Below are 27,673 nucleotides of genomic sequence, written 5' to 3' on the forward strand. Positions count from 1 at the left end.
CTTCCAAGGGTCAGACTCGTTTTAATGTTTGTTGTTGTTGGGTTTTCTCAGTGACCCTTAGTTGATGACTTTCTTTCAAGTATGGGTCCGGAAGTTTTAGAAGTGCTTCTAACAATACTTCGATTGTTCCTCACAGCTCAGGAAAGCACTGTTGAATTCCTCTCAGTAAGAAAGTAAAATACTTACATCCCAAAAAAACATCTCCTTGATGTTTAAGTAAAGTGTAACAAAGAAAAGTAAAATTATTTTATATGCTCCTCTTCATAAAAGTAGTGATACCACTGTATTCTGTTTATTTCTCCTCAGATTGTTGGCAAAGCGCCGTAAGAAGAACTACTGGGGTTTCTCTGTCAACTGCACAGGCAACGAGGCCGAACTTTCTGATTGCAAACTGGGCGGAGAGATTGAGCTGAAGGGCAACAGCACATGTCAGAGGGGCATGCCTGTAGTTGTCAGCTGTGTGCCTGGACGAGCCTTTGCTCCAAGCGTCAGCACCGGTTTCAGCAAGGCCTACAGAATGGAGGTTGGTCATATATTATAATAAACACATTTTACATGTGTAAGGGGATATTATTATATGGACACAAAGGAAAAAGAAAATGGTTATGTGACCATGTTTCTAATTGAATGAGTTGTCAGGGTCCTCTTCTTCCATTGTGGGAGAGCAACATATGGCTGATGTTAGTGTCTGTGTTTGAAGCTAGGCACAATGCAGATGTTCCTGAGTTGATTTATCACTGAGCTTAAACAGAAAAACATGCATGTACAATTCAAGTCTGCTTCAGTATACAGTATGAAACAGGATACAGGATACATTATTAGATTGGATAGTAAAAAGCACAAATATTTTCATGATACAAGCAGGTTCAAATGTAGCTAATGGATTATCCTATCATACATTTTTGACTTGAGTTCAGTAGTTCACCGCAGCATTTCCTGCTAATAACACTGTCCAGATTTCTTTAACTCCCAAGTGGGCTCATTCTTCATAAAACATTATGTCTTTTTCCTTTTTCTAATCTTCTGTTTCTCTAGCAGTCTTTTAAAAGATAATTGTCCTCCACATGACGCAGGATTCTGTGTGCTGTTTCCATAGCAACCCTTGGTACGACTAAAGGGCGGAGCCATGATAGGTGAGGGGCGAGTGGAGGTGCTGAAGAACGGTGAGTGGGGAACTGTTTGCGACGATAACTGGAACATCAGAGCAGCTACGGTGGTGTGTCGTGAGCTGGGATTCGGCAGCGCTAAAGAGGCCCTGACCGGCGGCAGAATGGGACAAGGTACCTACAGACTTGTCACATGTATAATAGTCCTATTGGATGTGGTAGTAGAAATTACGTAGCCTGAAGTACAGGAAAATACAATGTCCAAAATTGCCTGATAAAAATCTAAATATATGTTTAAGATAAGCACTTTCTCCATAAAATGGTTGTGTAGATACAAGGCAACATTTTAAATTAAAGCCCCAGTGTGTAAGAATTACTCCCCATCTAGTGGTGCGCTAATGTAATGCAAGCCACCGAGTAGTGCCTCTACTGGAACCTCAGCGTTTAAGAGCGTTATTACAACTACGGAAGTCACGAAGAATCATAAATGTAAAAAAAATCAACATCTCTCAGAAGTTTGAGTGTCCTGTCAGGTGATGAGCTACAGAACAATACATAATAATGGTTTTTTTTTATTGTTTTTTTTTTAATGCCGATAAGTTACAAGCATGCCCTCCATGTATTTGGTACCAAGCTACTGCTAATAGCTAATGTTATAATGTTAAATCGTTTTTCATTTACTAACAAAAAGCCAAATAAGCCACACACTTTACCTTTAATGTTGAACCTAATTGCTTACAGGTTTTCAACTTTGATTATATTTCACATTTAAAACAAAAAACACAACTTCAAGTAGAACTTGTGGCCAGCTGTGGACTGAAATGAGAGACCTGGACCTCCACCTTATCTCTGAACTCTGCATCGCCACCTGTTTTTGTCTCACTTCAATCAGTCTAGACCTTAGGTCAGCACATAAAGGCTTTGGAGACTGTATGAAGTTGCACATTAATGTTTATACACTGAAGCCAAAACCTGATTCTGTGAAATGTAATATCCCTGCAGCACTATAAGACTCGTTATGGTCGTTTTACTCACAGCAAATGTGAAGAGCACAAAATGTTCCAGGAAAGAAAACAGGCTTTATGGGTTTCAGAAGAGGAATTCAGTTGGAGCTAGGTTGTTGGAGGGATTTCTTTATGAGCTGACCACTGGATCCAAAAATGGCACCACACACAGACTTGGACCAGCTTATTGTGTTACTTTTTTAAAGTCAGTAAAGTGGACTGAACAATAATATCAGTAAGATTCTGTCACTAGCTGGTTATCCCTTATTTGTTAAGGGGACTGTACTATGTATTCCTTTTTAAATCCAGTTATATAAACAGTGATTTACAAATGTACAAATCACATTTTTACTTGATCATTTATTATGTTTGGGAGTTTACCCATCACAATTATCTGTTATGCAATTTATATGATTGCTGCTGCTACAAACCAGCATGGGTATCTCATGTTATTATGCAAACTGTGGCCACACTGAGAAAGTTTTTTTTCTGTTTTTTACAAAGCCTTAAGAGTCTCGTATTCATTTGTCATAGCGGACTGCTTGTTTCGTTGCAGTGTAATTACTGGAACTTACATCGGCCTCTGCAAGAACTTGTTGTTCTCACAAAACTCATGCAGCTGAAGATGCTGCTTTTTCAATCTGTAGTAGTGGGCACTACAAGCTTGTTTTCCTCTCAATCCTTCGTAACCCAAGCATCAGATTTCTTTTCTCCAGGAATGGAAACAATATGATATTTTTTGTAATGTGCATGACCGTTAATATTCAGCTGTGAGTTTAGTCATAAATTCAGCAGAATCAGTTTGTTTGATGTGTCTGATGTGCACTGCAGGAATTGGGCTGGTCCACATGAACGAAGTGGAGTGCTCTGGGTTTGAAAGTCTCTGACTGAGTGTTACTTAACCGTGAATCTGCGGGCTGCAGCCATGAGGAAGATGCTGCAGTCAGGTGTAATATTCCCTGCCATGGGATTTAACAGCAGGGTGAGTAACTCAATCTGTAATATAAACTCAAAATGCATCTGTCATTCTGGAGGAGACATCTCTCTCTCTCTCTCTCTCTCTATATATATATATATATAAATATATATACATATATTCCTATCTTCAGCTTCGGTTAAATGGGGCCGTATCCATTTGAGGCCGTGTGGAGGTTTTGACAGAGAGGAATGGCTCCCTGGTGTGGGGTACTGTGTGCAGTGAACAGCTGGGGAACCATTGAGGCCATGGTTGTGTGCAGACAACTGGGCCTGGGCTTGCAAGCCATGCTTTCCAGGTAAAGAAATGTCCTCTCTCTTGGCTCACTTACTTGATCTTAGGATCAGCTTGTCTTCACTGCACAGACACAAAGAAAATTAACAAAGCATTTTAAATTTGTGTGATCCCAGAGGGATCTACATCCTACCATTCCGGTGTCTTTAAAGCATAAAACGTAAGGCTATTTTCCTAAGGAAGGAAGAATATCCTGAAATTTAGCCAATAAGAGTTCCACAAATGTTAAGATTAACTAGAACAACACTGGGCTCTGTGGATGTTACCAGTGAAGAGTGAGACTTTTTATACTTACACCTAATTGGAAACTGTAATTTAGAGTACAAAAAGCTTCAAGCGATTGAGTCCAAGACATTGTTATTAAGCCTGTTTTCAATTATTATAAGTTAAGAAAATTCATCTGCAGGTGTGTGAAAATAGTTATAACATCTGCCCTCGGAAAGAAGCCTCAAATTTTGGATAAAATGGACGTTTTGCTTCCTTCATTATACATATGTGGAAATGTCCCTTGCATTAATTAGGACAACTATTAAATTGTTGTTTTACTCATTAAGCCACATCACACTGACTCTAATATGTATCGAACCCGAGCAGGGGTTTGTATTTAATTTGCTAACACATAGTAAGTGTAAGTCGGTGTCTTCCTTGTTGTTTCAACATTTTTCAAACACTGTAATACCATAACAAGGTAAACAGACTTACCTGGACCACCAGACTAAATTTCTTCACATTATACCGCTTCTTTGACAGTTTTATTTGATTGAAACAAGAGGACCAGCAGAGGATATGACAGTTACAGCCACATGAGAAATAGATGAGATTAAAACATGCTTGCATTACTTCCCAGTTTAAGCCTCTTTGTGAATCTGTGTGTGCATGGCAGTGGATGCCATTAACCCTCTAACAAGGTGAGTTTTATTTATCCCACAGGGCAAAATAAAAGATGTTGCTTGCTTAGAAACGCACACACACAGACAAAGTGAGTGGAAAACTCAAGTCAGTGCGGGTAAACCTTTGACACAAATGAATGTGCAGCCTCTCAGCAGGGGTGACGAGAAAAATGAGTGTGTTTGAAGTTTAGTGACACCTTCACCAGTAAACCAAATGGTGTAGTGTAACACTCCTGTACTGCTTACGTCTGATCAGAGCTCCCTTTATGTCATAAGGTGAAAGGTGTTTTGAGCTAAAGACCCTCCCTGTTGTCTTTATATTATGCTATTTTAAGGCATCTGGAATTTATGGTTGAAGATGATGAGTGTGGAAAGTATGTGTGTGAATAATAGGGAGGCACATCGATAACTACAGTGGGTTTATAAAAGGAACTTGGATTGGATCTGGTGAAGGCTATTTATCTGAGTGAAGTGTGCCAAGTCTAAATTTCAGGCCAAACCATAATAATAATACATTGCTTTGTCACAACACAGAGAGTTGTTATTACATAAGAGTTCTCATGTAAAGAGTAATACATGCCTGGCTTTTGTTATCACGGAGCAGAACTTCAACCCCTCAGAGACTCTGTCCTGTCTGACTCATAAATATTTATCCAGAAAAACCCCCACCACTAGATGGAACAAATTATATCAGGCCTAAACTACACTGCTGTATGTCTGGTCCGCCAGCAAGTACTCCCACATTCATATCCCCCAGCTCTCACTTTCATGAATCCCCCCACTTCCTTGAAGATGATGGAAAATCTGACCTTCCTTCACACCAGATTTCCCTTTAGTCTGCAAAATCTTGTGAGAAGGCTGAGTCAGGACAAAGAAGCACTCCTAGACATGGGTGAGAGACCATTTGATTGAATTAGTCTTGCGGGACAACTGGCATTACATGTCAGCAAATCAGTTGGGGGGTTATCTTATACTATAATTATAAATCCTTCTTTATAAAACAGTTGAATGAGCCTGATCATGTTTGGTTACAAATCACATGAGCTTTACGTATATAGTTATAGTTAGATGAAGGATACCACTTTCATATCATATGCAGCCAGCTACAAGTTGCGTTATTAAGCACACTGGAATCAGGAACGATAAACTATTCTGGACCTGTCCAAATTCTATAAATCTTGTGCACCGTGTTACTAAATCACTTTTCCAGCATGCAAGTGTTTTCCATGCATTTCTTCATATTGTGAAAAACAGCTGCTGATTTGAGCTTTTCACAGTATAAATATAAGTAGAATCAGCCTTTACATTTAATCCTGATCTTCCAACTGTATAATGTGTTTTCTTTTATCAGGAGACATGGTACTGGCAAGGAGATGCATCAGCTGACGCTGTGGTGATGAGCGGGGTGAGATGTTCAGGAACTGAGCTGACTCTGGATCAGTGTCTGCATCACGGGAAACACATTATCTGTCCAAGAGGAGGTGGACGCTTTGCTGCGGGGGTTTCTTGTACTCAGAGTAAGAAAATGTTGAATAAAATACCACATTTCTGTAGAATCTTATTTAGTTGAAGATCTTTGCCACAAATAATTTAATAGCCATTTCACCCCAAGACAAATTATAGTAAATGTTACAGCCTGTTTCAGTTTGCATACCGTTCTTAGCAGCCACCACCTTTGTCGTTTTCTCCCTCCCAGCGGCTCCAGACCTCGTTCTGAGTGCTCAGGTTGTGGAGCAGACCACCTACCTGGAAGACAGGCCCCTTTATGCCCTGCAGTGTGCCCAGGAGGAGAACTGTCTGTCCAGCAGTGCTGACAAAGCGGATTCCAGCTCCTACCGCCGCCTTCTCCGCTTCTCCTCCCAGATCCATAATAACGGCCTTTCAGACTTCAGACCACGGGCAGCACATCACTCTTGGATCTGGCATGAATGTCATAGGTGAGACATCAACAGGACCCCAGTCTATATTTAATTACTGGTTTTACTGTAGGTAGCAGCTATGCAAAACCTCATTTTTTATTCTCAGCATGTTACAGCAGCTAACTTCAACTTCTGCTAACAATGAGCTCCTACTGTAAATGTTTGGTCAGACTTTTTCGACTTGACGGATAACTACTAGACAAGTGGAGCTCTCTAACTCTAGGAGTTTGTTTAATGTTTTTTTTCTCTGTTCAATCTAGACATTACCACAGTATGGAAGTTTTCACCCACTATGACTTGCTGAGTCTAAACGGCACTAAAGTGGCAGAAGGACACAAAGCCAGCTTCTGTCTGGAGGACACCCATTGTGACGAGGGTAAATACAAGCACCCGTCTCCCTGTTATATTAGATAAGATTCAAGATTCAAAGACTTTTATTGTTAATTCACCATATGTCAAAAACATGGGGGAATTGAGATGCTCTCTCACCATAGAAATGACATAACAATGACATGTAAAAATAATTTAAAAGACACACATGAAGTAAGACAATAATAAATAAAAATAAAGTGGCAGAAAGTTAAATGTTCAAAAAGTATTTACAATATTTACAGTCCAGAGGGAGGGGGCAGATGTGATGCAGGCAGATGTGATGCAGTAAGTGAATAGAGGTCAGCATCCTGACAGCCCGGGTGCTGCAGAATCTCCTCACCGATGGCTTTGCGGGTGAGGCGGGTATGGGAAATGTCTGAGAGGGAGAGTAGAGGGACACCAGTGACCCTGCTGGCTGGCTGTCTTCACTATGTGTTGCAGCCGTTTTTTTGCAGGAGGTGATGCAGCTTTTATACCACACTTTGATGCAGCCAGCGATGATGCTCTCAATGGTGCCCCAGTTAAAGGAGAGCATGATTGAAGGGGTAACTTGTGCTTTTTTAAGTTTGCAGAGTAGGTAGAGACGTTTCTGGGCTTTCTTGGCCAGCTATGTGGTGTGACTTGTCCAGTTGAGGTCCTCAGAGCTGTGTGAGGTGCTTTTCACCCTCTCCACAGCAGGACCACTGATGATAAGTGGGGGTTGCTGGGAGGACCTTTTCCTAAAATCAATGACCACTTCTTTGGTTTTCCCCACATTGGGGAAGAGGTTGTCATGTCACCACTGCACCAGCTGGCTCATCTCCTGTAGTTAGCCTCCTTGTTGGTGATGAGGCTTACCACAGTTGCGTCATCCACAAGCTTAATTATTATGTGGTTGGTGTTGTAGCTGGGCACACAGTCATGAGTCAGCAGGGTGAAGATCAGAGGGCTGAGCACGCACCCTTGTGGGGCTCTCGTGTTCAGCGTGATGGTCCTAGATGTGGTGTTTCCAGCCCGGTCATTTTGTGGCCTCTCTGATAAGAATTTCAGAATCCAGTGTTACATCCCTTTTGATCCATTTTGTATATCAGCTGCTGGGGGACGATTGCGTTAAAAGCTGAACTGTCATCCAGAAACAGCATTCACACATATGAGCCTTTTGAGTTCAAGTGGGTGAGGGCTGGGTGGAGAACAGCTGAGATGGTTATACTACATACCGTTTGGTGGATTTGGAGCATTTTCTGTTTGAGTTCATATATTCACCATACATAACTGAAAAGATGACCATCCATCTCCACACCATTTATGTTATATAAATAAATATATATATATAATATACACCATGTATATTACTTTTTCATACTTTTACTCAGCGCTGGAAAAAAGAAGCTGCTGAACCACATCTCACTGATGAATGTTGTGAGACTGCTGTGACAATCTTACAGTAACAAAAAAGATTATCTTAGAAATATTATACAATCAGGTCTACTGTATGCTGTCCAATCACGTCCTAATTGTCCAGATCAGTTATATTTTTTTATTTATTTAGTTGGAAATTAATTTTAAGAATCTTGGTACTGATTGTGCAGTCTGTTTTGATTTTAGGTATTCAGAAGAGGTACGAATGTGCAAACTTTGGCTCACAGGGCATCACAGTTGGCTGCTGGGACACCTACAGACACGACATAGACTGCCAATGGATCGACATCACAGATGTGCAGCCTGGCGACTACATCTTCCAGGTAAACATCTGGGGTCTCATTTATAAAACTGTGCGTAGGATTCTTACTAAAAGTGTACTTACGCCCAAAACCGGAAGTTGGCGTACGCCATAAAATATTCTGAATTATAAAACCGTGCGTACGCACAGGTGCAAGCAATTTCCCCTTTATAAATCACACTCGTCCTTGAAGTTTGCGCAGGTGAATTTGGCTCATGTTCCGCCCACTACACACCCACTTTCCACCATAAATGGTCAATGCAAAGTACCTCAGCGTGTATTAAAATGAGCCAGCTGATCCATGTTGTGATCCATGAACAATGGCAACCGCAGGGAAGCGAACCAAAAACCGCAACTTCACAGAGGCAGAAATCGATGCATTAGTGAGTGAGGTGGAGAGTCGAAAAATTATTTTGTTTGGTAGCCACAGTAGTGGCGTGACAAATATGAGTAAGTGTCGTGAGTGGCAACACATAGTTACCTCAGTTAACTCTGTGAGCGGAACAGAGCGGACCATGGCGGAGATCAAAAAGAAACCATCAATGAAGTGAAGGAAATCAGAACAACACTGCATAATTTGTGTGACATTATGTTCGACATTCCAAACACATTAAAAGAGCTTGTGAAAAAGTGAACCTTATTGTCTGCTTAATCGCTGCATGACCTCCTCACGGAGCCGTGCCCCGTGTTGGAACTCCCTGTGTCTGGGAGGGGGCTGTGGGTGAGGGTCGGCATTCCGAGGAGGGGGGAGGCCAGGAGGTAGTTGGATGCCGTGCCTCAGTGCCAGGTTGTGCAGCACGCCACACGCCCTCATGATCCTGCACACCTTTTGGGGATGGTACAATAATCTACCCCCTGACGCATCCAGACACCGCCACCGGCATTTTAAAAGGCCGATGGCGCGCTCTACAGTTGAGCGCGCACGGGAGTGAGCGGTATTGAACAGGGTCTCCTCTGCGCTCTGGGGGTTTGGGAAGGGGGTCAGGAGCCAGCGCCGGAGGGGGTAGCCACTGTCCCCTGCATTTCAATGAAACAGTGCATCAGTGGTCTGCATCTGGCTAAGCTGGTTGTCAATATAAAGTTATTGTCTTACCAAGAAGCCAGCCATCACGTACAGCGCCTGCCGGCAGTCTCTTCCCTACACTGCTTTGCGCTAGGATGTAAGAGTCATGTGTAGAGCCAGGCCATCGTGCAACTACATTTGTCAACATCATGTTGGATTGACATATGACTTGAACACTGATAGTATGCACATGCTTCCTATTGACATACATGAATTCATCGACATATGGGGCCCTTATAGCAATATGAGTGCAGTCAATTGCGCCGATTACAATAGGAAAACCGGACATTGCTGCAAATTGCCTTTTAATGTCGGCCTGTTCTCCTGCAATATAGGGAAATTGGATGTGGAAGAGTGTAGCAGGACGCATAGACAGCGGAGACGGGTTATGAACTCTTGCCGGGTTGAAGTCATGCACGCTGACCAGTGAGCCGAAATCACATCTGCGGTCATACAGCCAGAGCGCAAAATTAATTGGAGACATGGTGACAGGACCCCACGCTGCCACAAGAGGACTCTGGATGCAGTGTGTTGTTAATTCCCCACCTCTCCATCTGTGTCGCCAATTCCCCCAGCCTCCAAAACCAGCGTACGCATGGGTCAGAGCTGCCGTGAAAGACCGCACATTTTCACGTCAAGTTTGTTTTTTATAAATCACAACCTTTGCGTGAAAAGAGGCGTACGCCAGTTTCAGGCCCCATTTTGTGCGTACGCAACGGTTATAAATGAGACCCCTGGTCTGGTGGTCTAACCCTGTTACTGTAGATAGGATACATCTTCTGACAGAAAAGGCTGTAGACTTGTAGACCAAACGGATAAAGATTCTCCACATTTCTGTAACTGTTTTTTATATTATCCCATATATACCGTCACAGATTCATCGAACAAGAGAGCAGGGCTTGCTGATAGACACTGTAAATTATTGCAAAAAGGATCTTTTTTTTTTTTTAATAACTTGGATAAATTTAACAAATCTTTGAGATACATTACCAGGCTCCTTGATCACACACTTTTTTCTCATTTAGGTTGTGATAAACCCAAACTATGAGGTTGCAGAATCAGATTACACCAACAACATTATGAAGTGTCGCTCCCGGTACGATGGACATCGGATATGGATGTACAACTGTCATATAGGTAAGGACACCACTGGTGGGGGGTTCTACTAAAGCTGCACACTACCCAAATGTAAAGCAGCTATACATACCATGTAGCTACAGTTGACTTATTAATCTTTATATTACAATATGTTTTATTTTATAAAACTCATTTCTGCTGCCCCAAAACTTACTGCTGAATATTTACCTAAAACAACAGGACAATAATATTTCAGCTCAAAGAATTTTTTTTTATTATTTTTTTTTTAATAAATACAAATTTTGCCATTTCTTTCTGAATGGCACTGTCTGGACATTGTTTTTTAAAGATGTGAAATAGATTTCAAGTGAGAACATGACAAATAACAGTACTGTGACAAGTAGAAAGGGTCTGACATTCTAAGTATCCAAGGCTCAAACTGCTGGCAATTAAAAAACTAAAAAACTTTACCCATGGTAAGTTTGTATTAAATGAAAAATGTTAATGTTTGTTCTTAAAATCAACTAAACATTAGAAAACATTCACATGCAACATAATGCCACCCAATACTGAGAATCAACCTATGAACACTTCTGTAGGATATTGCAACCTTTCCTGCACTACACAGGCAACAGGGAAACAAAACCTCTTTAAAATAGTCTGGGAATGAAACATACTTGAGTTTTGAGTTAACATGCAATAACATTCTAACTATCTTGTTTAATTTTAGAACCATCATAACCATCTGAAAAATCTGTTTTATCCTCATTTCTTTAATGCTGAGGCATATGTGCCTTATTAGTGATGCTGAAAGTTAGTAGGAGCTGCAACAAACAGAATCAGCTGGAGTACATCAGCTCTGAGGCTGCTGGTAGTTTCAGGTCTAGCTCAGACTCCTCAGCAGGGTGGATGTTAGTGACGTGGGGCAGTGGATTCTGCCAACCTGTTCAGCTGAAGCAGGTGAACATTGCTGGACAGCAGTCGTACATCTCCTCATCCGTTAAGCTTCAGTGAATGGAGGCAGATTTCTGTTGGACCTTTCTGTAGAAACCAGAAAGACAAAATTAAAACTGAGTTGGCTTGGTGTAATCAGAAGCTTCATAATGTGAGTTATGTGATTTTTAGAGTATTTTTCATCCTCTTCCTGTATGACTTCACAGGTGGCACACTAAGTTCAGATATGGAGGACACATTTCCTGGACTGCTGAACAACCAGCTTTCACACAGGTAGACCCCGGGATGGACTAGACAAATGGACAGCATCAGGGAAGCGTATACACATATTTGACAACCACTACAGGGAGCTGTGTGATTTTGCTTCCTTGAAGCGCTGCTGGATCGTTGCTCAATGGGAAAATCAACTGCTTGCTTTCTAAATCCATTTATCACCTTCAGCTCCACAAGCTCTATATCTTATTAGGATATGTGATAAGGATTGCTGCCAGATAACTTATTCAACTAACTGTGTGGAAAAACATGGAATGTGGAGAATGCATCAAACCAAAGATTAATCACGACCAAGGCCTTCCTGCACGCTACGTTTGTTCTGGATGGATGGAGATAGTCTTCTGCTAAATCTGGTGCTATATCTGGTCAGTATCTCGAACTATAGCTTTACCCTCCAACAGCTGAGAAGAAAGCAGCTGTATAAGCATTGCTTCCTTGCTATTCTTTAGGCATATTAACACTATAAATAAATTCTGTACATGATTACACTGTAAAGCAGTGTTTTCAAGATTTTACTTAACCAACTACAAATAGACAACATGTCATTAACATTATAATCAAGTGAAAACAGGATCTTTATGTTCTGTTAGAGCTTCAGATTGATGAACACATCAGGTATTTGGATGTGGTTCCTGCAGTGTTTCTGTGTAAAGACTTTCAATCACAAAATAATGATCGAATTAAACTGAGTGAGATGGTACTTTTTTGCTTGTTTGACAAACTTGGGCAGATTTTTAAAAATGTTGTATTTATTTCCTTTTTTCTTCTTCATGACAGCAGAAATACATTTCCGTCTTCATTATCTGCACACCCCATCTGCTTCTTACTCTATATCAGAGGTTAAGTTATTTCCATCAGGGATTACAATAACATTGTGGAAGTACTGTAATAGCCACACGTATGTGAATACATCTTTACATAGTCTTTGAAATTAGTTGTTTTTTGTTTGTTTTTTCACGTGGAGATTCAAGAATCCTTCATTTTATAAGGGTACTTGCAAGTTGGTGATTATTTGTATTTTGTATACAGAGATTAATGTGGAAAAGCCTTACATATTTAAATAAAATATTGTGAAAGCACAAAGTTTCTTTAATGTTTCAGTGTACTGAAATGCAGTATTTACTGCACTGTGTGTTCTTATCAGTAGTTATAGTGCAGCTCTGTCTGAAACCCGAGCATTTAAAGCCCAACTAGAAAGTTTGGCTTTTTCTTTTGCTCTTTGGCACCCCCTTCAGCTGTGGGATGAAGCACCACAGTTGTATTTGTTGACATGGTGAAAAGGCTGGTCAACACACTGATGGCAACCAGCAAAAATATAGAAGAAGGTATGGTAATGTTACATCACCAAACAATGTGTCTGCATATTTTAAATATCTTTCACAAACAAACAGAGCAAGCTAGTTTTTCATGGTACTGATTTGTTTTTCCTCTTGAGATTTTTGAGGCACCAGAATGTTGCACATGTGTGAAATCAATACACATACAATATAATTCACACATTATATGTCACAATGTCATGTACTGCAAACAAGCGGGTGGAAACTTTAAAGAATTTTGGTGGGAAATTTGCACATACTACTGACATGAGAATAGTTTGTGTTTTAGTGTAAAAATGGAAGTGAGGCTTCATGTGTGAAGCTTATAAATAACATGGATGAACATGCTGCTGCTATAATGTGTTATTAGCTGTAACATGTAAACGTCTGGAGTACAGAAAACATGTTTCTATAGTAATATAGAAAGAAACCACAACTTCAATTCACTCTGATTTGTTTCCTCTCAGAGCAGAGAAAAAAAAATAATCATGGTCATATTCTTTTCATGATAAACTTTAGAAACTTTACTGAAAGAGCAAGCAAATGTGAAACAAAATGAGAGTTAATCGGTTTTCAGTTATTACTTTCTGATAAAAAAAAAAAAAAAATACAGTTCCTTTTCTGAGTTCTGTCCATCTATTAGAGCCAGTCAGATTTAATCTTTTTTTTTCCACATTTCCCCTGTTGTCTCAGTGCTGTATCCACCACATTTTATTTATTTTATTTTTATTTGTAATACTAATTGTATTTTTCCAAAGCTTGATTAGTAATGGCCACAGTTTTAACTTGGTGACAAAATGGTGAATGTATTGGTGAATGAATGATTTGCTCAATTGGTAGAGCATCTGTCTCCTATTCGGGGGACCAGTGTTCAGTCCCAATAGGGGGCCAATTTAACCCTCCAGTTAACGCTGCTGCCGGTGTGAGCTGCTTTGGATGAAAGTGTCAGCTAAATGACTGTAATGTAATCTCAGACCCCAGAACCTCCAGGGCAGTTTCAGGCACCGTAATGCACATGACAAATCTTGGAGAAATTTAAAAAACTTATAGTTTTGAATTTCATGCACTCTTTTAGTGACAGCCATGTTAACTCCGTGGTCAAATCTCTCTTTTTTCAGCTGAGGTGACTTTTAACAAGAAAAAAACCTAGAAACTGTGATCCATGCTTTTATAACTTCCAGACTTGGTTCCTGTTATGCGCTCCTGTCTGGGATCAGTCAACGTTTCCCTAGTTTTCCTCTCAAATTTAGAATTTATTTGAAATGTCTTTTGTTTTAAAGTATTGTAATAGTGTTGCCTCATTTTGTTAGAACTGCTGCACCCATATCAACCATCTCACTCTCTTAGATCAGCTGACCAGAGGCTTTTATACGTTCCAAAGACCAGAACAAAACTCAGAGATGACGGAGTCTTTTTAGTTGCTGCTGCGAGACTGGAATGATCGCCTGTATCAACACATATCAGACAGACTTCTTCACTCGCTGTTTTTAAAATCTCATTTAAAAACACATGCTTACTCTCTGGCCTGGTGAGACACTGACTGTAATTTTATTTGCTTTGTGGATTTTATTTGTTTCTCGAACTTCTTTATTACGTTTATTGCTATTTTATCCAGTGGTTATTGTTATAGTTGACCCTGTCTTCTTTTAATTCTAGATTTTACTGTGCAGCACTTTGCTCAGCTTTGTTGTTGTTTTTAAAAGTGTTCTATAAAAAGAAGTGGCATGGTATGGTATGGTATGGCATGGTCGCTTTAAACTGCCCATCACACTAAATTAATTACCAGTATCCTCATACAACACCAATGTGTTTACTGTGTGAACCTAAAATGTTAGTTAGCTTGTTAGCTCACCTGTAGTGTTCAACTATGGGCTTAAATCATCTCAATATCTCTGCACTCTGCCTCGCCCCCGTATGCCTAAAGCTCTGGTCACCATCCGCCTGGCAACGGCACAGTCCGTCCTGGGACGTTCCTTCACTGGCTGGATAAATTCTAGAGAAAGGAACAAAAATAATCTTTTACTACAACATCAGCAGACAACAGAATATTGCTAAAATAATAAGACTGTAGCTTAGCATCCCCAAACACAGCAAGTATTTTATTTACAGCAGCTGTGGAGCTAAAGTGCATCTTCTTACCAGCCCGTCTGAGAGCTCTCCCTTGGGCTTTTCTACTCCCTTCAGACAGTGCTCGTGCCTTCAGCAATGGGTGGCAGATGGAGAGGGCATGCAGTGCTGCAGACAACACACCAAATACAGATTTTAGTCTCAGCTTTTAACCTCCAAGTTTGCATCACAATGACTGAACAGTGAAGTGTCTGACCTGCTGCCTCGCTGGAGAAAACCCCCAGAGCATGTGTGTTGTCCACCCACTTGATCTTCATTCCACCATCACTATAATGGGACAGATAGGCACTTTAAAATTTTATTTAGTTATTTGAAAACATATCATCATACTTTACAGTCTCTTTCATAAATAAATAAAAAAATAGTCACATAAAAATGAAGGAACACTTTTAGGGAACTTTTACAGTAAAATATACTTTGTGAGCACCGAGATCTTACTTTTAATTAGCGATAAAAGGCTACTTTGTTTTTTTTTTTCATTATTCCAATTTAGATAAAAAAGGAGGCAAGATTTTCAGTGCAGATCAGTGCATCAATGGTAAATGGATGGTAAAATGGTAAAACTAACAGTTTACTAGCAGTACAACTGCAGACTTTATAGCAGATGTTTTCAGCCTGTTAGAGCAGCATTAAAAAAATCAATTCATCTAATTTATTCAAATTTAATTTATCCAAGATCAATTCATAAAACTTGGAGATCAAATTTTTTAATTTGTTTCCTTTTCCAGCGACCCTACTCTAGTGTGACTTTCCAATGCTCAGTGAGATCTTAGCACAAATGAAAGTTTTCCTGCGTCGCTTCTGTCTAATATCAGCTTCCCTCGCTGAGATACTGCCAAATTCAGATCCTTTCATTCACCACTGGATTACATTTACTTGTAAACTAGTTAGCAGCTTATTACCTCTCACATGAGCAGCTAACGCTGTGGACTCCACCGTGTTCAACAAACACTGAATTTTTAAAAATGAAACAAAATGATGTTGCCATGCAGGAAATGAGTGCTGATAGCCAGCCCTACTTGGTGTAGTTGAGAGTAGCATATGATAGATTTTTATGAAATTTATGGACAGAGCTCTGGAAGAGTTTAAGGATCTAAATTCTGGGCTCAAACCTGTATTCTGTGAAAGCATCCAGAAGATCATCTGTCTTGAACATAGCTGGGAAGTCGTAGATCTCGATCACATGCCGAAAGTCATCCGAGTTGAGTGAAATGTTCTCATAGACGGAGTAGTCGTTGTGAACGTGTTCAATAGAAACACTATCTGCTTCTTTCAGATGTGCCTTAATCTGACAGAACAAGAGAAGTGAACAGAGAAATGAAGAGATTATTTTTTAATGTATTATCATTATTTATTAAATCAATGAGCAAAAAAAGAACCTATATCCAATTAACTGTAACTTACCTGCTCAATTAAGTTATCTGCGTCGGTATCTTCTGGCTGAACACTGTGTGGCACACCAGCGAGATCCTGTCTCTTGTCATCCTCCAAGTTCATGTCAGCGAAACAGGACTGCGTCTGCTCCCAAACAAGACCCTCATGTTCATGCATGTTCAGTGCTTGCTTTTGCCTCTTCTCCTGATGACACAGCACTGAACTGTTTGCAGAAGTGTCAAGAATACCATCCACTACACCGAGGCATGATTCCTGGTTGGAAGTGGATGAGAATGTTGTAATTTCTGTAGTTTCGGAACAAGAACAAGGGTTTGATGAACTGCTGGTAGAGGCGCTGCTACAATTAGCTGAGCTTTCTAAGTCTGTGTTTGATGTGGGGCCTTGTGTGTTTTGTAAAGATAGTCTCTCCCGAGCAGCTCGTGGCATGTACAGGGGCTGGTCAGGCCTTTTAGGTGCTCGGCTCCGCGATGGGACTGAAGGTTTAGTCTTTACGTTGCCTTCCATCTCCACCCGGCTACTTGGGGGCTCTTCATATAAGCAGCTGTTACTTTCAAAATCACTGTCATCTTCTAATACATTTCTTCAGGAAAACAAGCAGAAAACAAAAATCAAATCTCAATTTCTGGCTTACTCTTGTAAAATGTAATGTTACTCATAATGAAGTGTTACTTTATTTATTTATCTAATTAGCCAGTGTCAAGTATCTCACATCCGCTCAAACTTTAAAAGTCTGGTTTATTTGTACAAACTGCATCATCACACTGAATTTAAAAAAAAAGTCTAGTTTTTAATTGTTTTTAAATATAACTGAGCAATATAGATTTAGGTTTGTTATGTACCTGAGCTCAGAATGGCAGACCACCACCCTGCGGCACCAGCTGTCCCCAACAGAGAAGGTGGTGAGCTCTGGCAGATCCTCTGTGGTCTTGTGAATTAGGTATCGCAGTCTGCTAGGTAATGGGGGGAACAAGAGCACACTGACCAGAGACAGAGAGGACATGTCAGTAATAACAGACAAGTTAAATTTCTTTTTATCACTGCATGAGCATAATCATAAAATGATCTGTGAACACCAGTATTCGGGGAATAGTTTTGGGACTACTTCATGGGCTGCATCTGTCCATATAGAAAATAATCACCAGAGGACCTTAACAATGTAAAGGAGTCTTCTCAAAATGGAAAAGGTTGTTGAAAAGTAATGACTAGCCCTAGAAAATCTGAACGGATAAAAACAAAAGTTTCTAAAAAATTGGCGGAAAATCTTTACATAAATTTGTGCAACACCGGTACCCTTCATGCTAAGGATGACTGAGTATGTTATCAAAAACATAAATAGATCTAACTACATTAAACAAAGTCAAGGTGGTGTGTGGTTTAATTATCTATAATCAACTGGTCTGTTGAGTACCAGACAACTTAGTAATAATTTATACCTATTCTATTTATTCTGTCATTAAAATATAAACACATTAGTAAACTGCACATAAGGAACATGTGCAGCAAGTAAATAAACCAAAATAGGTTTAGTGGCCTTGACAGATTTTATTTTGAAATAATGAAAGCTGTTTTACATGAAGTCCCTGTGCCTTGGGTTAATGGTAATACTGTAAAATGATAGTACTTTAAAACGGTACGTCAGAGACCTGTGAAATGGAATGAAGTATCGTTGTCGTAAGCCATACTTACCTTTTGCAATTGTTTTTCTGTAGATGTGTTTCCAGCTCATCCATGACATTATGCACAAATGGAATTTCTTGCTTAGGTAGAAAAATGCCATCGAAATGGGGAAATGCCAGGGTGGAGAGAGAGAGAGAGAGAGAGAGAGAGAGAGAGAGAGAGAGAGAGGTCCTGTTGACAGGAGGGTAAGGTTTATTATTACTGTCCTAACTAGCCAGAATATCTCCAACATAACTCAAAAACATATTAATTTCCACCAAAACGTTAGCTGGGTCAAACATGTGAAAGACAGCACTGACACTCACTCTGATTATATGTGAATAATGCAGAACATAAACAATGTTTTGATAAGTTCACGTCTTCAGAAAATACGTTTTCAAAACTCTAAACAATGCTAGCTTACTTTGGTCAACGTCCACGCACGTGTAATAATGTCACACGTGTACCAGATTTTACCCACTTCTAGCCGTAACTGTCAAGGTTGACGTGTGGCGTTTGTTCGGACCAGAGGTTGGTGGAGAGATGCTATGGTCGCAGGTGAGAACTCGGACGGTTCAGAGACGCGCTAGCATGTTTGCTCCCCGGAAACAGTTTTTCCTTTCACGCCAAAAGACACCACGTCCGTTTAGACTCTTTCAGATTAAAAGTAATGGTAAGCGCAAGTTAGAAACGCACTCATTTCTTTAAAGCAATTCGTTTTTTTCTTGAAATAATGATAAAAAAAAAACCCACAAGTAATAAATAAATAAAACAATAAACATATTTCAAGAAAATGTTATTTATTAAGATAAAACATGTCAATAAGGTAGACCAGTTGTATCAAACATCCACAACAATCACCTGTTTCCAATTTATATGATATTTAGTGAAGAAGAACGAGGTCAACATTTGCAACATGAATATGTGGAGAAATATGTGCAATTTATTATTTGGGGGATTTCCAACTCCTGTAAAATACAAGAGTTCTCAAAATGTTTTAGGTTTAGATAAAAACTTGCTCCATCTTTGAGGTCACAAAAATTTGAGTTCACCACTTCTAGGATACAATCCACCACCTGAAAAACTCACATTATTTAACATTTGTCTCCACAACACTGCAACCATCATGTTAATACTGTGGAGAACTACCAATGACCATACAGTTTACAGACCTGGCCTACAACTTGAGCCCAATCTGCATCCTTTTTGATTATTGGTAACCACATATCTTGATTTTAGATTTAAAATGCAATATATTCACATCGAATCACTTGTAAATTCTGTGGTGAAAACATGACATTTAATACAATGACAATTCATAAAGACTGGTCTTCATCAATAGGTTATGATTCAGGTAACTTTTTGTGTATAAAAAGAAGATAACAAATGTACAAACTTATAAGGAGGCAGACAGTAGAGTACTTATAAATAACAGGAAAATGGATCAGATTTAAAGTATATACATCATTCAGCTGAGGTCTGAATATAGTCAGACAGAAGAAGAGCATCATGTCAGAGTCATCAGTGAAGTAAGAGAGAAAGAGCAAAAGTATAAGACAGACAACAGAAATTTGTTGTTCTTACGTGTTAGTGTAATGTAGTCATGAAATTACGGAATCACAAAGACCAGATTTGGCTTAAAAAATGTTTGCAACATGTAGGGGAAATTTAATTTAGCTGTATTCACTTATAATGACAAAGGCATTTCTGATTCCCACCCCACCTGCACTGAAAATTTCTGGTTTTGTTAATAATGACGAACATCCCACTGGAAGTCCAAAAAACTTTCCCGAATGAAGCTGACTTTTTATCAGAAATGGACCCGAATGACATCCTGCTGGACACTTTATCTGCCGGAGCCAATACTTCTGTCTTCAAAGATGGTAATTTCAACCTGGAAAATGGCAAGTTAAGGAAATGGCACAATGTCACACACATCTTGTGTGGGAGGGATTCATTATTTTTAAGACAATTTCGACCAACAGTTAAATTTAAGAATAATGTCTCTCCAAGTAAAACTGCAAAAAAATGTAGGGATATCATATTTTATACCAAGGACACAGAGATACTTTCAGCAAACACAAATAGTTTTCAAAGGCAAGAAGAAGAAAAGACAAAAAAACAAAACAAGAGCAAACATGCAGTCTATACTCTTGACTCCACTCCTATCAACATGCATCAAGTGTTCATACACTGCCCTCAATTATCGAATTATTGGCATAAAGCAGATAACACATTTAAGGAGATTGCAGAAACTACTAAAATTGGATTATAAAATGTCCAATGCCCCAATAATAACTGGAAAGATATTGGGGGACCATCATCTTTCAGGAAGAAATGTAGTTGTAAAAAAAATCTAAAACGACTTTGTTTGGTAATCACTTAAACGTTTGGTGAAATCAAATCAAAGAAAAGGAAAAGGAAAAAAAAACTGTAGAACTTAAAGCTTGGTCAGCTCAAGGTTCAGCAACCTAAAGAATGAGGTCAGCTCATACCTGAATATGTCAAATAAGCAGGTTATTCCATCAAAGGATTTTCCCTGATGGCACAGGCATATTCCAAGATGACAATGTTAGGATTCGTGGGGCTCAAATTGTGAAAGAGTGGTTCAGGGAGCATGAGACATCATTTCACACTTGGATTAGACACCACAGAGTCCAGACGTGAAACCCAATGAAAATCTTTGGAATATGTAGGAGACGGCTCTGAGTAGTGGTCGGACTCTCCCATCATCACTAAAAGATCTTGGTGGCAAATTAATGCAAAACTGGCTGGAAATAAATCTTGTGGCATTGCAGAAGCTTACTGCAACAATGCCACAGTGAATATGTGCCATAATCAAAGCTAAAAGTAGTGCAACAAAATATATGTGTGTGTCACCTTTTTCTTTGGAAGCGTTTTCTTTTTTTTTTCGGTAAGGCAGTGTATAATATACTGTGGACAGTATTAGCCAGGTTAAGGATACAACTCTGAGGCCTCTTTCTATGGGGTCTGTCAGCAGCAAACCCCTGGGAGCATAAATCTTTTCATTTTGGTCCTTAATGTATCTCGCAATCTTCTTTAACACCTGTACAGAAACAGAGAAGAGCATATCACTTTAAGATACACACAAAATGTGTAAACATTCGCACTCTATGAGAGCAACTAAGAAGAATTTATGCCATGTGGGACATCTCATTGAAGCAGTTTTACCTTTTCGTAGTGTGTCTCCATACAGAGAAAGATGGTGTAGGCAGTCAGACAAGCCAGACACCCTTCCAGGTAAGACTTCCCCCCCAGTTTCTCTGCTTCTGCATACAGGTTGTTGAGTGTCTGGATGGTCTCTTCAAACTGTTGCTTATCGAGCTGAAACAACATCAACAGTTTTCATTCACAATCCCAAAGTACAGAGAAAACCGTCACACCTTCCAGGTTAACACTGTACATACCCTTGATTCCAGGTCAGAGGGAAACTTGGTCTGGAACTTGCATATGGTTCCTGAGCTGTAGTCTCTCTGTATGAACACTTTAGAGGAAACAGCTGGCTGTTGGAGATCCTGCAAGCTGTGAGTCTGAACAAAGATGGAGGGAGAAGTTAAACTGTGGGAAATGAGCTAACAATAACATTGTCAACGTTAGTCATGTACTTTTTTTTAATAAGCTTGAATCATTAAAATACAATGTATGTTTGCTGTCTTTCGTCTAAATGGACTATAACGCCACCCATACTTAAAACAAATATCACAATACAATCTGCTACGGTATACCATGTCGTTAGCTACGTTAGCTTATATTTCCCAAGCATTCAACGATGGTACAAACTACGACAACATTCGTTTTGGACACCCAAAACAGTAAACCACTATTAAACTGCACATTTATCTAATGATTCATTCTGACGACAATCTTTTTAAAAACGAATTTAACATAAAAGTTCACCTCAGCCATAGCGGACGTTTCTCCCGTAGCTGCTGCGCATCCCAATCCAACTTCCGGTACAGTTCATTTTACAATAAATGTACTTTGTACACGAATGTGTGAAATACTGTACCAATATGTTTACCCAATTACTTACTTTTCAGATAGGAATAAATACAAGGTGTTCAACTAAAAAATATGAGGCATCGTTACTAACAAGTCCAACTGACTAGACATTTGTAATTTTAATGTTGGTGAAAAAGAGGTCCAGTTAATGCCAACACCCTAAAATTATGACATTAGTTGGGGAATTAAGCTAAAATTGTTTATCTACGTACATTACATGTCAAAATCTAAAATGACACCGAACAGAAACCACTGCACATTATTTTGAAGGCTGACACACCCAGTTTTCCGGTTCCCCCACAGACAAGCTTCCGGTAAAAAGGTACTACGTATTAATTGACATCTCTGTGCGGCTCAGCTGAAATTTTCCATTTTATTTTCATTTTTGGCAATTTGGAGTCTAGTCCCAAGTTTGACCCTAAAAGCCCACCTGATCAGTTACCATTTGAGTGGCAGAACCTCCTTAAAACTTATTTGTGAAACACATTTTACTGGGAAAAACAAAATAGACAAAATATGCTGTTAAAGAGTTTATTGAATCATGGTGTTAATTTGACTCAAAACAGGTTCCATTCGCTGTGATATTAGTCGAACAGACCAAAGCCCATGTCATCATCAGATTCCTCAGACTCCTCCTTAACCTCCTCCTTAGCAGCTGGAGCTGCAGCAGTCTCTGCAGCTGCTACAGGTGCTGCTGCAACAGCAAAAGCAGATGGATCCGCCAGGTAGGCTTTGACCTGTGGGGAAAATTGTAAATGTCAATTTTAGATTCATAAGAAAGCTCAAATTATATTTTAACCCATGTACAAACAATCTTTAAGGACTGTCTGATAAAAAAGTTCCCCAGCTGGCCAGAAAGCCTGAACAGCAGGGATATAATTGAACAAGTTGCTCTTTGCAGGCTGATCAGCAATGCAGCACTAAACGGGCTACATCGAAACCTACCCTGCAAGTCAACTATGCATGTTTTGCTGTATACACAATACCTTTTCTGCCAGAGGGAAGGAGTAGTCTGTCTCCATAGCTACAGCCAGGACTCTCTTGTAGCCATTGATGACAGTGTGGGGGACGGAAGCCAACGTGGGATAGCCAATCTCCAGACACACACTAGCAATGTTCCTCACACCCTGGAAAATTCAAAAGGTTTTGTATATTGAACTGCCAATTTACACACAATATCTACAGAAAAAAAAAAAAAATAAAATATATATATATATATATAAAAATAAAATTCGCACCTCCAAGAACCTGACATGCAGCGAAGACTCTGTGATATCAAGCACCTCAGGGCTGTAAACACTGCCATTGTCATACACCTGCTGGATGATGAGTCCGAAGGAGAAGGGTGAGATGTTCAACATGTTGAGCAGCGTGGCCTCGCTGGCACCAACCTTGTCTCCAGTTCTGATCAGACCAACATCACTCTGGGAAGAAAGAAATAGTTATAAGATGCTACTATTCAGATATATATGGTTGGTTGGTTCAAAGTGGCTATATGGCAATTTTAACAAAGTATGTAAACTCTGTCTAACTCACCAAGATTTCAATGGTTCCTCTGGAGATTTTGGTGGTGATACCCAGAGCCTGGAAGAAAGAGGTCTTCTCAGGACCCAACCCAGTGTTCTGGGCTGGCACTGTCACATCACAAGGAGCGATAGCTCCAGCACGGGCAGCTGCTGGTACCTGGGATAAACCAGAGAAACATTCTATTAGTCACCTTTTAGAGGAAAGTCTTAAATGAGTCATTCAGATTTCAATATGTGAATGTCTGAAACCTTACGTCCCTGGCAGCCAACAGATTAACAGACAGGGATAGCGAGGAAACAGGTTAATGTTTGCAGGGGGAACGACAATACAGCACTTCACAAGCTGCACTGTAACTTTCCTGCATAATTAAGTTTATTTTATTTAGATGCTCAATGCATCACCAGTTAACTGTTGACTTCAGACTTCAGCCAAACCCAGTTTATAAAACCAGGCCTAGGACACACATTCTAGATCACCAGATTGCATTTATTTATTTTTTTTCTTTTTGCAGCGTTTTGACGTTTGTACTCCATTCATTCATTCAGTCATTCCAGTTGTGTAACAAATCCTTACTAATTAAGTTTGTGCTCATGTGCATCTAAAAATTAGAGTAACTTCAGAATAAAGTGAATATAGTCTAAAAGCACAGATCATATGCAAGAGAACCTTTTATTTATTTGTTCTGTTTTCTCCTCGGAGATTGTCTTTACCTTATTGGCAAGCAGCAAGTCCCTGACCTCAGTCAGATCCTCCTTGGTGAAGACAAAGCCCACATTTCCTTTAATGTGGGGCAGGAGCCTGTCAAATAATTAAAATCTTCATTATGCATGTGAACATTTTTATTTTATTTTTTTTTACCTAAGTTCAACATTTATTGAGTGTCTGAGACCTTGCGTCCCTGGCTGACGGGAATGTAGTCAGACAGGGATAGCTGGAAACATGTTACTTTTAGCAGGGGGAACGACAACACAGCACCACACTAGCTGTACAGTAGATAACCTGCTATACTGAAATTTTAATTAAGGTATCAAAAGTTGAGGGCCAGCAAACTCACTTCTCCAGAGCAGGATTGTTCTCCAGGTGGCCACGGATGGCTTTGCGCATCATAGTGTTTTTACCCATCAGCACCACAGCTTTTCCACGCAGAGACATACGGATGGTCTGCATCTGCTTGGAGCCCACATTGTCTGCCCCCACGATGAAGCATTTTGGATAATCATCCAAAAGTTGCTGTAAACAGACCACTGAACGTCAAGACAAGTTTCATTACAAGGCTGTACGAAAACATCTAACATTCACACTGAGCGGTTATAGTTTTTATAATCCAAAATAAATCATACTTACGATAATTTTCATAAAATAGTTGGACTTCCACGTGGCCCTGTCTTCCCTGGGCATCTTGACAGTGCTTCCAAGGATCGCTCAACAGCTGGTTTAAAGACAAGGTATTACCTACAACCGGGGAGGAGAAACAATTAGTAAATGGGCTTTGAAGGCAGCACAACGACAAAGAATGAAACCATGTAAAGCTCCAACATGTGGTCGACAGCTAATGTTAGCCGGCTAATGGAAAGCTAGCAATAGCGTAAAGGGCCACGCTTGGTTAAACTGCATTATATTTCTGCCAGGACACACGACATACATGGCGTAAAGCATCAAATATGATTATATTGTATGTCTAAAATATTTACTTAATACAACGGCACCAATAATAAAGTTTAAGGGCGCTCAGAAAGGACAAGAAAAATTACTCACTGCGCTTTAGGGTCGCGTGAAAGAAAGAGGAAGAGGAAGGGCGCGATAAGTTTATATACAACACAAATAACCAATCACAGCACAGAAGTTGGCATTCTCTTTACACCTATTGGATAATTTTCATGTCAATCACAGCTGTGGCCGCACAGCCGCAATACGCCACCAGTACTTCCGTGTCAACTTCAAGTAGAAAGAAAGCGTGGCGCGCCAACAGTGATTTTTCTGATGTTCAAAACGATGAAGTACTTGTTTTTGTCGCTTGCTAACTAACACATCTGTTTGGAGACAAAACAGCGATGACACAACCTCAAGTACAAATCCCTTCCGAGGTTTGGAGCCACGTTTTTGGGTATCTGACAGCGGGAGACAAGTTCAGCGTCCGGACATCCTGCAAGTATTTCAAGAAACTTATCGACCACTGGTCCCTCTGGAAAGACTGGACAGTAGTTTTGAGTTTTAGAAATGGTGCTTACAACGCTAAGTTCTGGGCCACTCTCCGTCGCAGAAGAGTCAAAAGTGCGGTGATGAGGAGCACCAAAGCCAAAGACTGGAAAGACCTCGCAATGTCCCTTCCGACTCTCACTACAATCGTCATTGAGCAAAGCATCAAAGCGGCCCTCAGCTTTCTAAATTACTTTCCACATTTGAAACGCCTGGCAGTAAGAAGCGGTGATCTGTTGTTCGACACCAGCTCGATGTCTCGTCCCCAGCAGCTGACTCACCTAAGCATATGTTGTGGTAATGGTTCAACCACATCAAAGGGTAAAATCCTTAATGCAGTGTGCCAGTTCACAAATCTTATATCTCTGACTTGGCATGATTTATCATTCGGAGTGTTATTTTGGACTATGCAGACCTTACTTTTTCGGCTTCCCAAACTGAAGCATCTCTCCTTGTCTATGAAACATGCGTTTCATGACTCTGGCAGAGATGTAACAAACAATGGGAGAGTTTCTGGTTTGTCAAGTTTGGAACTTGTCAATTATTCATATCATTCATTGCCAGAAGATGTAATGAAGCTGATTCCTTGCCTGAATAATCTTGCCGTTTTCTACAACCATTCGCATCAGGAGGTGCATCAAGGAAGATCATTGCATGTTCCTCACCTGAAAACATGGCTGCGTGATCTCCCCCAGTTGTCAACCCTGGTTGTTGTCAAGGGTCCTCCTGTTTCGACGTACGTCAGCTCCATCCCAGCCACCGTGACCAGTCTCACATTGTGTGTTGCAGGGTTATCCTCAGAGGACATGGCAGCAATAGCAGTGCAGGTGCCAAATCTGCTACACCTGCACATAGACGCATGGCCTTCACATTTGGGAGCCTACGTTGCTCAAATCCCACAACTCTTCCCAAAGCTCAAAAGTCTCAAACTTCGCCATGAACATGTGCCGGAAAAAGACTTCTTGTGCCTCCACAAGCTGCAGGACCTGGAGTACTTGGAGGTTCTCGATAACCAACAGTCTGGCCCTGATCTTGCTGTGAAACTTCGAGCCCTCGCTCAGCACAGGCTTCATGTTGCCACCTCTCCTCGCCAAAGAGATGTGCTGTTCTGTCCTTGTGTTTCTCAAGTGTATTAAGTTATGGGACCAGTTGGACTGTGGCCCAATGTTTGTTTTTGTTTCACGTTTCTTTTTCAGAACAATTAAAAGCCAAATGTTTGCGCCTTACAACATGATACATGAATGATGTGGGTTTTCGTGATTCTCAACTCTTAATCTCAAATTTTAAATATTAAAATGCATTTATATTTTATCATTTTGTAACTTGGACCTGTATATTTCCCTCATTTGTAACTGTTTTAATATATTCCATGTGTGCTCGACAGCTGATATGATGCACCACAGTAATAATAGTTTGTGTGAAAATTGAAAGCATGGAATTGACAAAAACAATGCCAGAAATAAATATTTTATATTTTATTTGCAGAAGTTTACTAATAAGGACCCACAAATGCTTAAGCCCTGCTAACACAAGAGCCACACATTTATGGCTCATGAGACAATTCAGATAGTAAAATATCACATGAATGTGTCTCCATTTACAAAGCACAGTTCTTTTAATCACATTAAAGTTGTAAAAGGCAGATTTTTTTTTCTTTTTTAATGGATTCTCTGACAGAAGCAAAACTATAAGGCGATTAACTGTGAGATCAATATACATAAGCAAATTAATGACTTACTTTCTTTACCAACACTCACATTTTTCCCTGCTACATCCTATACATCTGAATCTGCTACAAGCGAACAC

At 40.0% G+C, this 27,673-nt stretch overlaps 4 protein-coding genes and 1 non-coding gene across 8 annotated transcripts in view; 1 reads left to right on the top strand and 4 right to left on the bottom strand.

Moving 5' to 3' along the window:
* The window catches only part of LOC121636778 (lysyl oxidase homolog 2A-like), a 24,532-nt gene extending 12,663 nt beyond the window's left edge, over nt 1–11,869 (top strand). The window contains 15 exon segments of the mRNA XM_041980574.1: nt 307–523; nt 1,097–1,280; nt 2,942–2,983; nt 2,986–3,006; nt 3,009–3,067; nt 3,069–3,092; nt 3,220–3,312; nt 3,314–3,362; nt 3,365–3,384; nt 5,622–5,787; nt 5,967–6,207; nt 6,450–6,565; nt 8,146–8,282; nt 10,349–10,460; nt 11,561–11,869. Coding sequence (XP_041836508.1) covers nt 307–523; nt 1,097–1,280; nt 2,942–2,983; nt 2,986–3,006; nt 3,009–3,067; nt 3,069–3,092; nt 3,220–3,312; nt 3,314–3,362; nt 3,365–3,384; nt 5,622–5,787; nt 5,967–6,207; nt 6,450–6,565; nt 8,146–8,282; nt 10,349–10,460; nt 11,561–11,631 — 1,552 coding nt within the window. The 3' untranslated portion in view covers nt 11,632–11,869.
* On the bottom strand, nt 10,651–18,745 carry r3hcc1 (R3H domain and coiled-coil containing 1). 3 transcript variants are annotated; one of them, XM_041980579.1, is made up of 9 exons: nt 18,546–18,745; nt 18,152–18,222; nt 17,305–17,442; nt 16,475–17,045; nt 16,183–16,358; nt 15,267–15,337; nt 15,083–15,178; nt 14,796–14,936; nt 10,651–11,441 (listed from the first exon to the last, which is right to left on the bottom strand). In XM_041980579.1, the coding sequence occupies exons 2-8, from the start codon at nt 18,193–18,195 to the stop codon at nt 14,827–14,829; spliced, it is 1,206 nt and encodes a 401-aa protein (XP_041836513.1). In that variant the 5' UTR covers nt 18,196–18,222; nt 18,546–18,745; the 3' UTR covers nt 10,651–11,441; nt 14,796–14,826. The 3 variants fall into 3 exon arrangements, with proteins under 3 accessions (XP_041836513.1, XP_041836511.1, XP_041836512.1); XM_041980577.1 differs by having other exon boundaries at nt 18,152–18,313; nt 18,546–18,744; XM_041980578.1 differs by lacking the exon at nt 18,546–18,745 and adding an exon at nt 18,448–18,463 and having other exon boundaries at nt 18,152–18,313.
* A 1,180-nt stretch (nt 18,746–19,925) lies between these two features.
* On the bottom strand, nt 19,926–22,184 carry golga7 (golgin A7). Of its 2 annotated transcripts, XM_041980581.1 has the most exons (6): nt 22,040–22,184; nt 21,550–21,672; nt 21,314–21,466; nt 21,061–21,188; nt 20,388–20,395; nt 19,926–20,096 (listed from the first exon to the last, which is right to left on the bottom strand). In XM_041980581.1, the coding sequence occupies exons 1-6, from the start codon at nt 22,046–22,048 to the stop codon at nt 20,050–20,052; spliced, it is 468 nt and encodes a 155-aa protein (XP_041836515.1). In that variant the 5' UTR covers nt 22,049–22,184; the 3' UTR covers nt 19,926–20,049. The 2 variants fall into 2 exon arrangements, with proteins under 2 accessions (XP_041836515.1, XP_041836516.1); XM_041980582.1 differs by lacking the exon at nt 20,388–20,395 and having other exon boundaries at nt 19,926–20,015; nt 21,087–21,188; nt 22,040–22,183.
* A 480-nt stretch (nt 22,185–22,664) lies between these two features.
* On the bottom strand, nt 22,665–25,488 carry rplp0 (ribosomal protein, large, P0). Its single transcript, XM_041980580.1, has 8 exons — nt 25,427–25,488; nt 25,016–25,123; nt 24,726–24,901; nt 24,382–24,469; nt 23,681–23,827; nt 23,383–23,568; nt 23,131–23,271; nt 22,665–22,881 (listed from the first exon to the last, which is right to left on the bottom strand). Exons 2-8 carry the CDS (start codon nt 25,067–25,069, stop codon nt 22,729–22,731), a joined length of 945 nt encoding a protein of 314 aa, XP_041836514.1. The 5' UTR covers nt 25,070–25,123; nt 25,427–25,488; the 3' UTR covers nt 22,665–22,728.
* On the bottom strand, nt 23,909–24,035 carry LOC121637595. Its single transcript, XR_006009901.1, has one exon. It is a non-coding gene; the product is annotated as a small nucleolar RNA SNORA63 (small nucleolar RNA).
* Nucleotides 25,489–27,673: the final 2,185 nt, after the last annotated feature.

The sequence above is a fragment of the Melanotaenia boesemani genome, chromosome 3 (assembly GCF_017639745.1).
Source record: "Melanotaenia boesemani isolate fMelBoe1 chromosome 3, fMelBoe1.pri, whole genome shotgun sequence".
Taxonomy (NCBI): Eukaryota; Metazoa; Chordata; class Actinopteri; order Atheriniformes; family Melanotaeniidae; genus Melanotaenia; species Melanotaenia boesemani.

Bases quoted from the DNA above. Each gene is read 5' to 3' on its own strand.
- rplp0 (XM_041980580.1), bottom strand. From the start codon at position 25,069: ATGCCCAGGGAAGACAGGGCCACGTGGAAGTCCAACTATTTTATGAAA. The intron at 24,470-24,725 runs GTGAGTTTGCTG...ATTATTTGACAG, and splicing joins AACAATCCTGCTCTGGAGAA to GCTCCTGCCCCACATTAAAG. The intron at 22,882-23,130 runs GTATTGTGTATA...TTTTCCCCACAG, and splicing joins CCTTCCCTCTGGCAGAAAAG to GTCAAAGCCTACCTGGCGGA.
- golga7 (XM_041980581.1), bottom strand. The intron at 21,467-21,549 runs GTATGTACAGTG...ATGTTGTTTCAG, and splicing joins CCTCTGACCTGGAATCAAGG to CTCGATAAGCAACAGTTTGA. The intron at 21,189-21,313 runs GTAAAACTGCTT...GTTTCTGTACAG, and splicing joins TGGAGACACACTACGAAAAG to GTGTTAAAGAAGATTGCGAG.
- r3hcc1 (XM_041980579.1), bottom strand. From the start codon at position 18,195: ATGGATGAGCTGGAAACACATCTACAGAAAAACAATTGCAAAAG. The intron at 17,443-18,151 runs GTAAGTATGGCT...GTCTCTGGTCAG, and splicing joins CAGAAAAACAATTGCAAAAG to TGTGCTCTTGTTCCCCCCAT. The intron at 15,338-16,182 runs GTTTGAGCCCAG...GTCCCATTATAG, and splicing joins GATGCTTTCACAGAATACAG to TGATGGTGGAATGAAGATCA.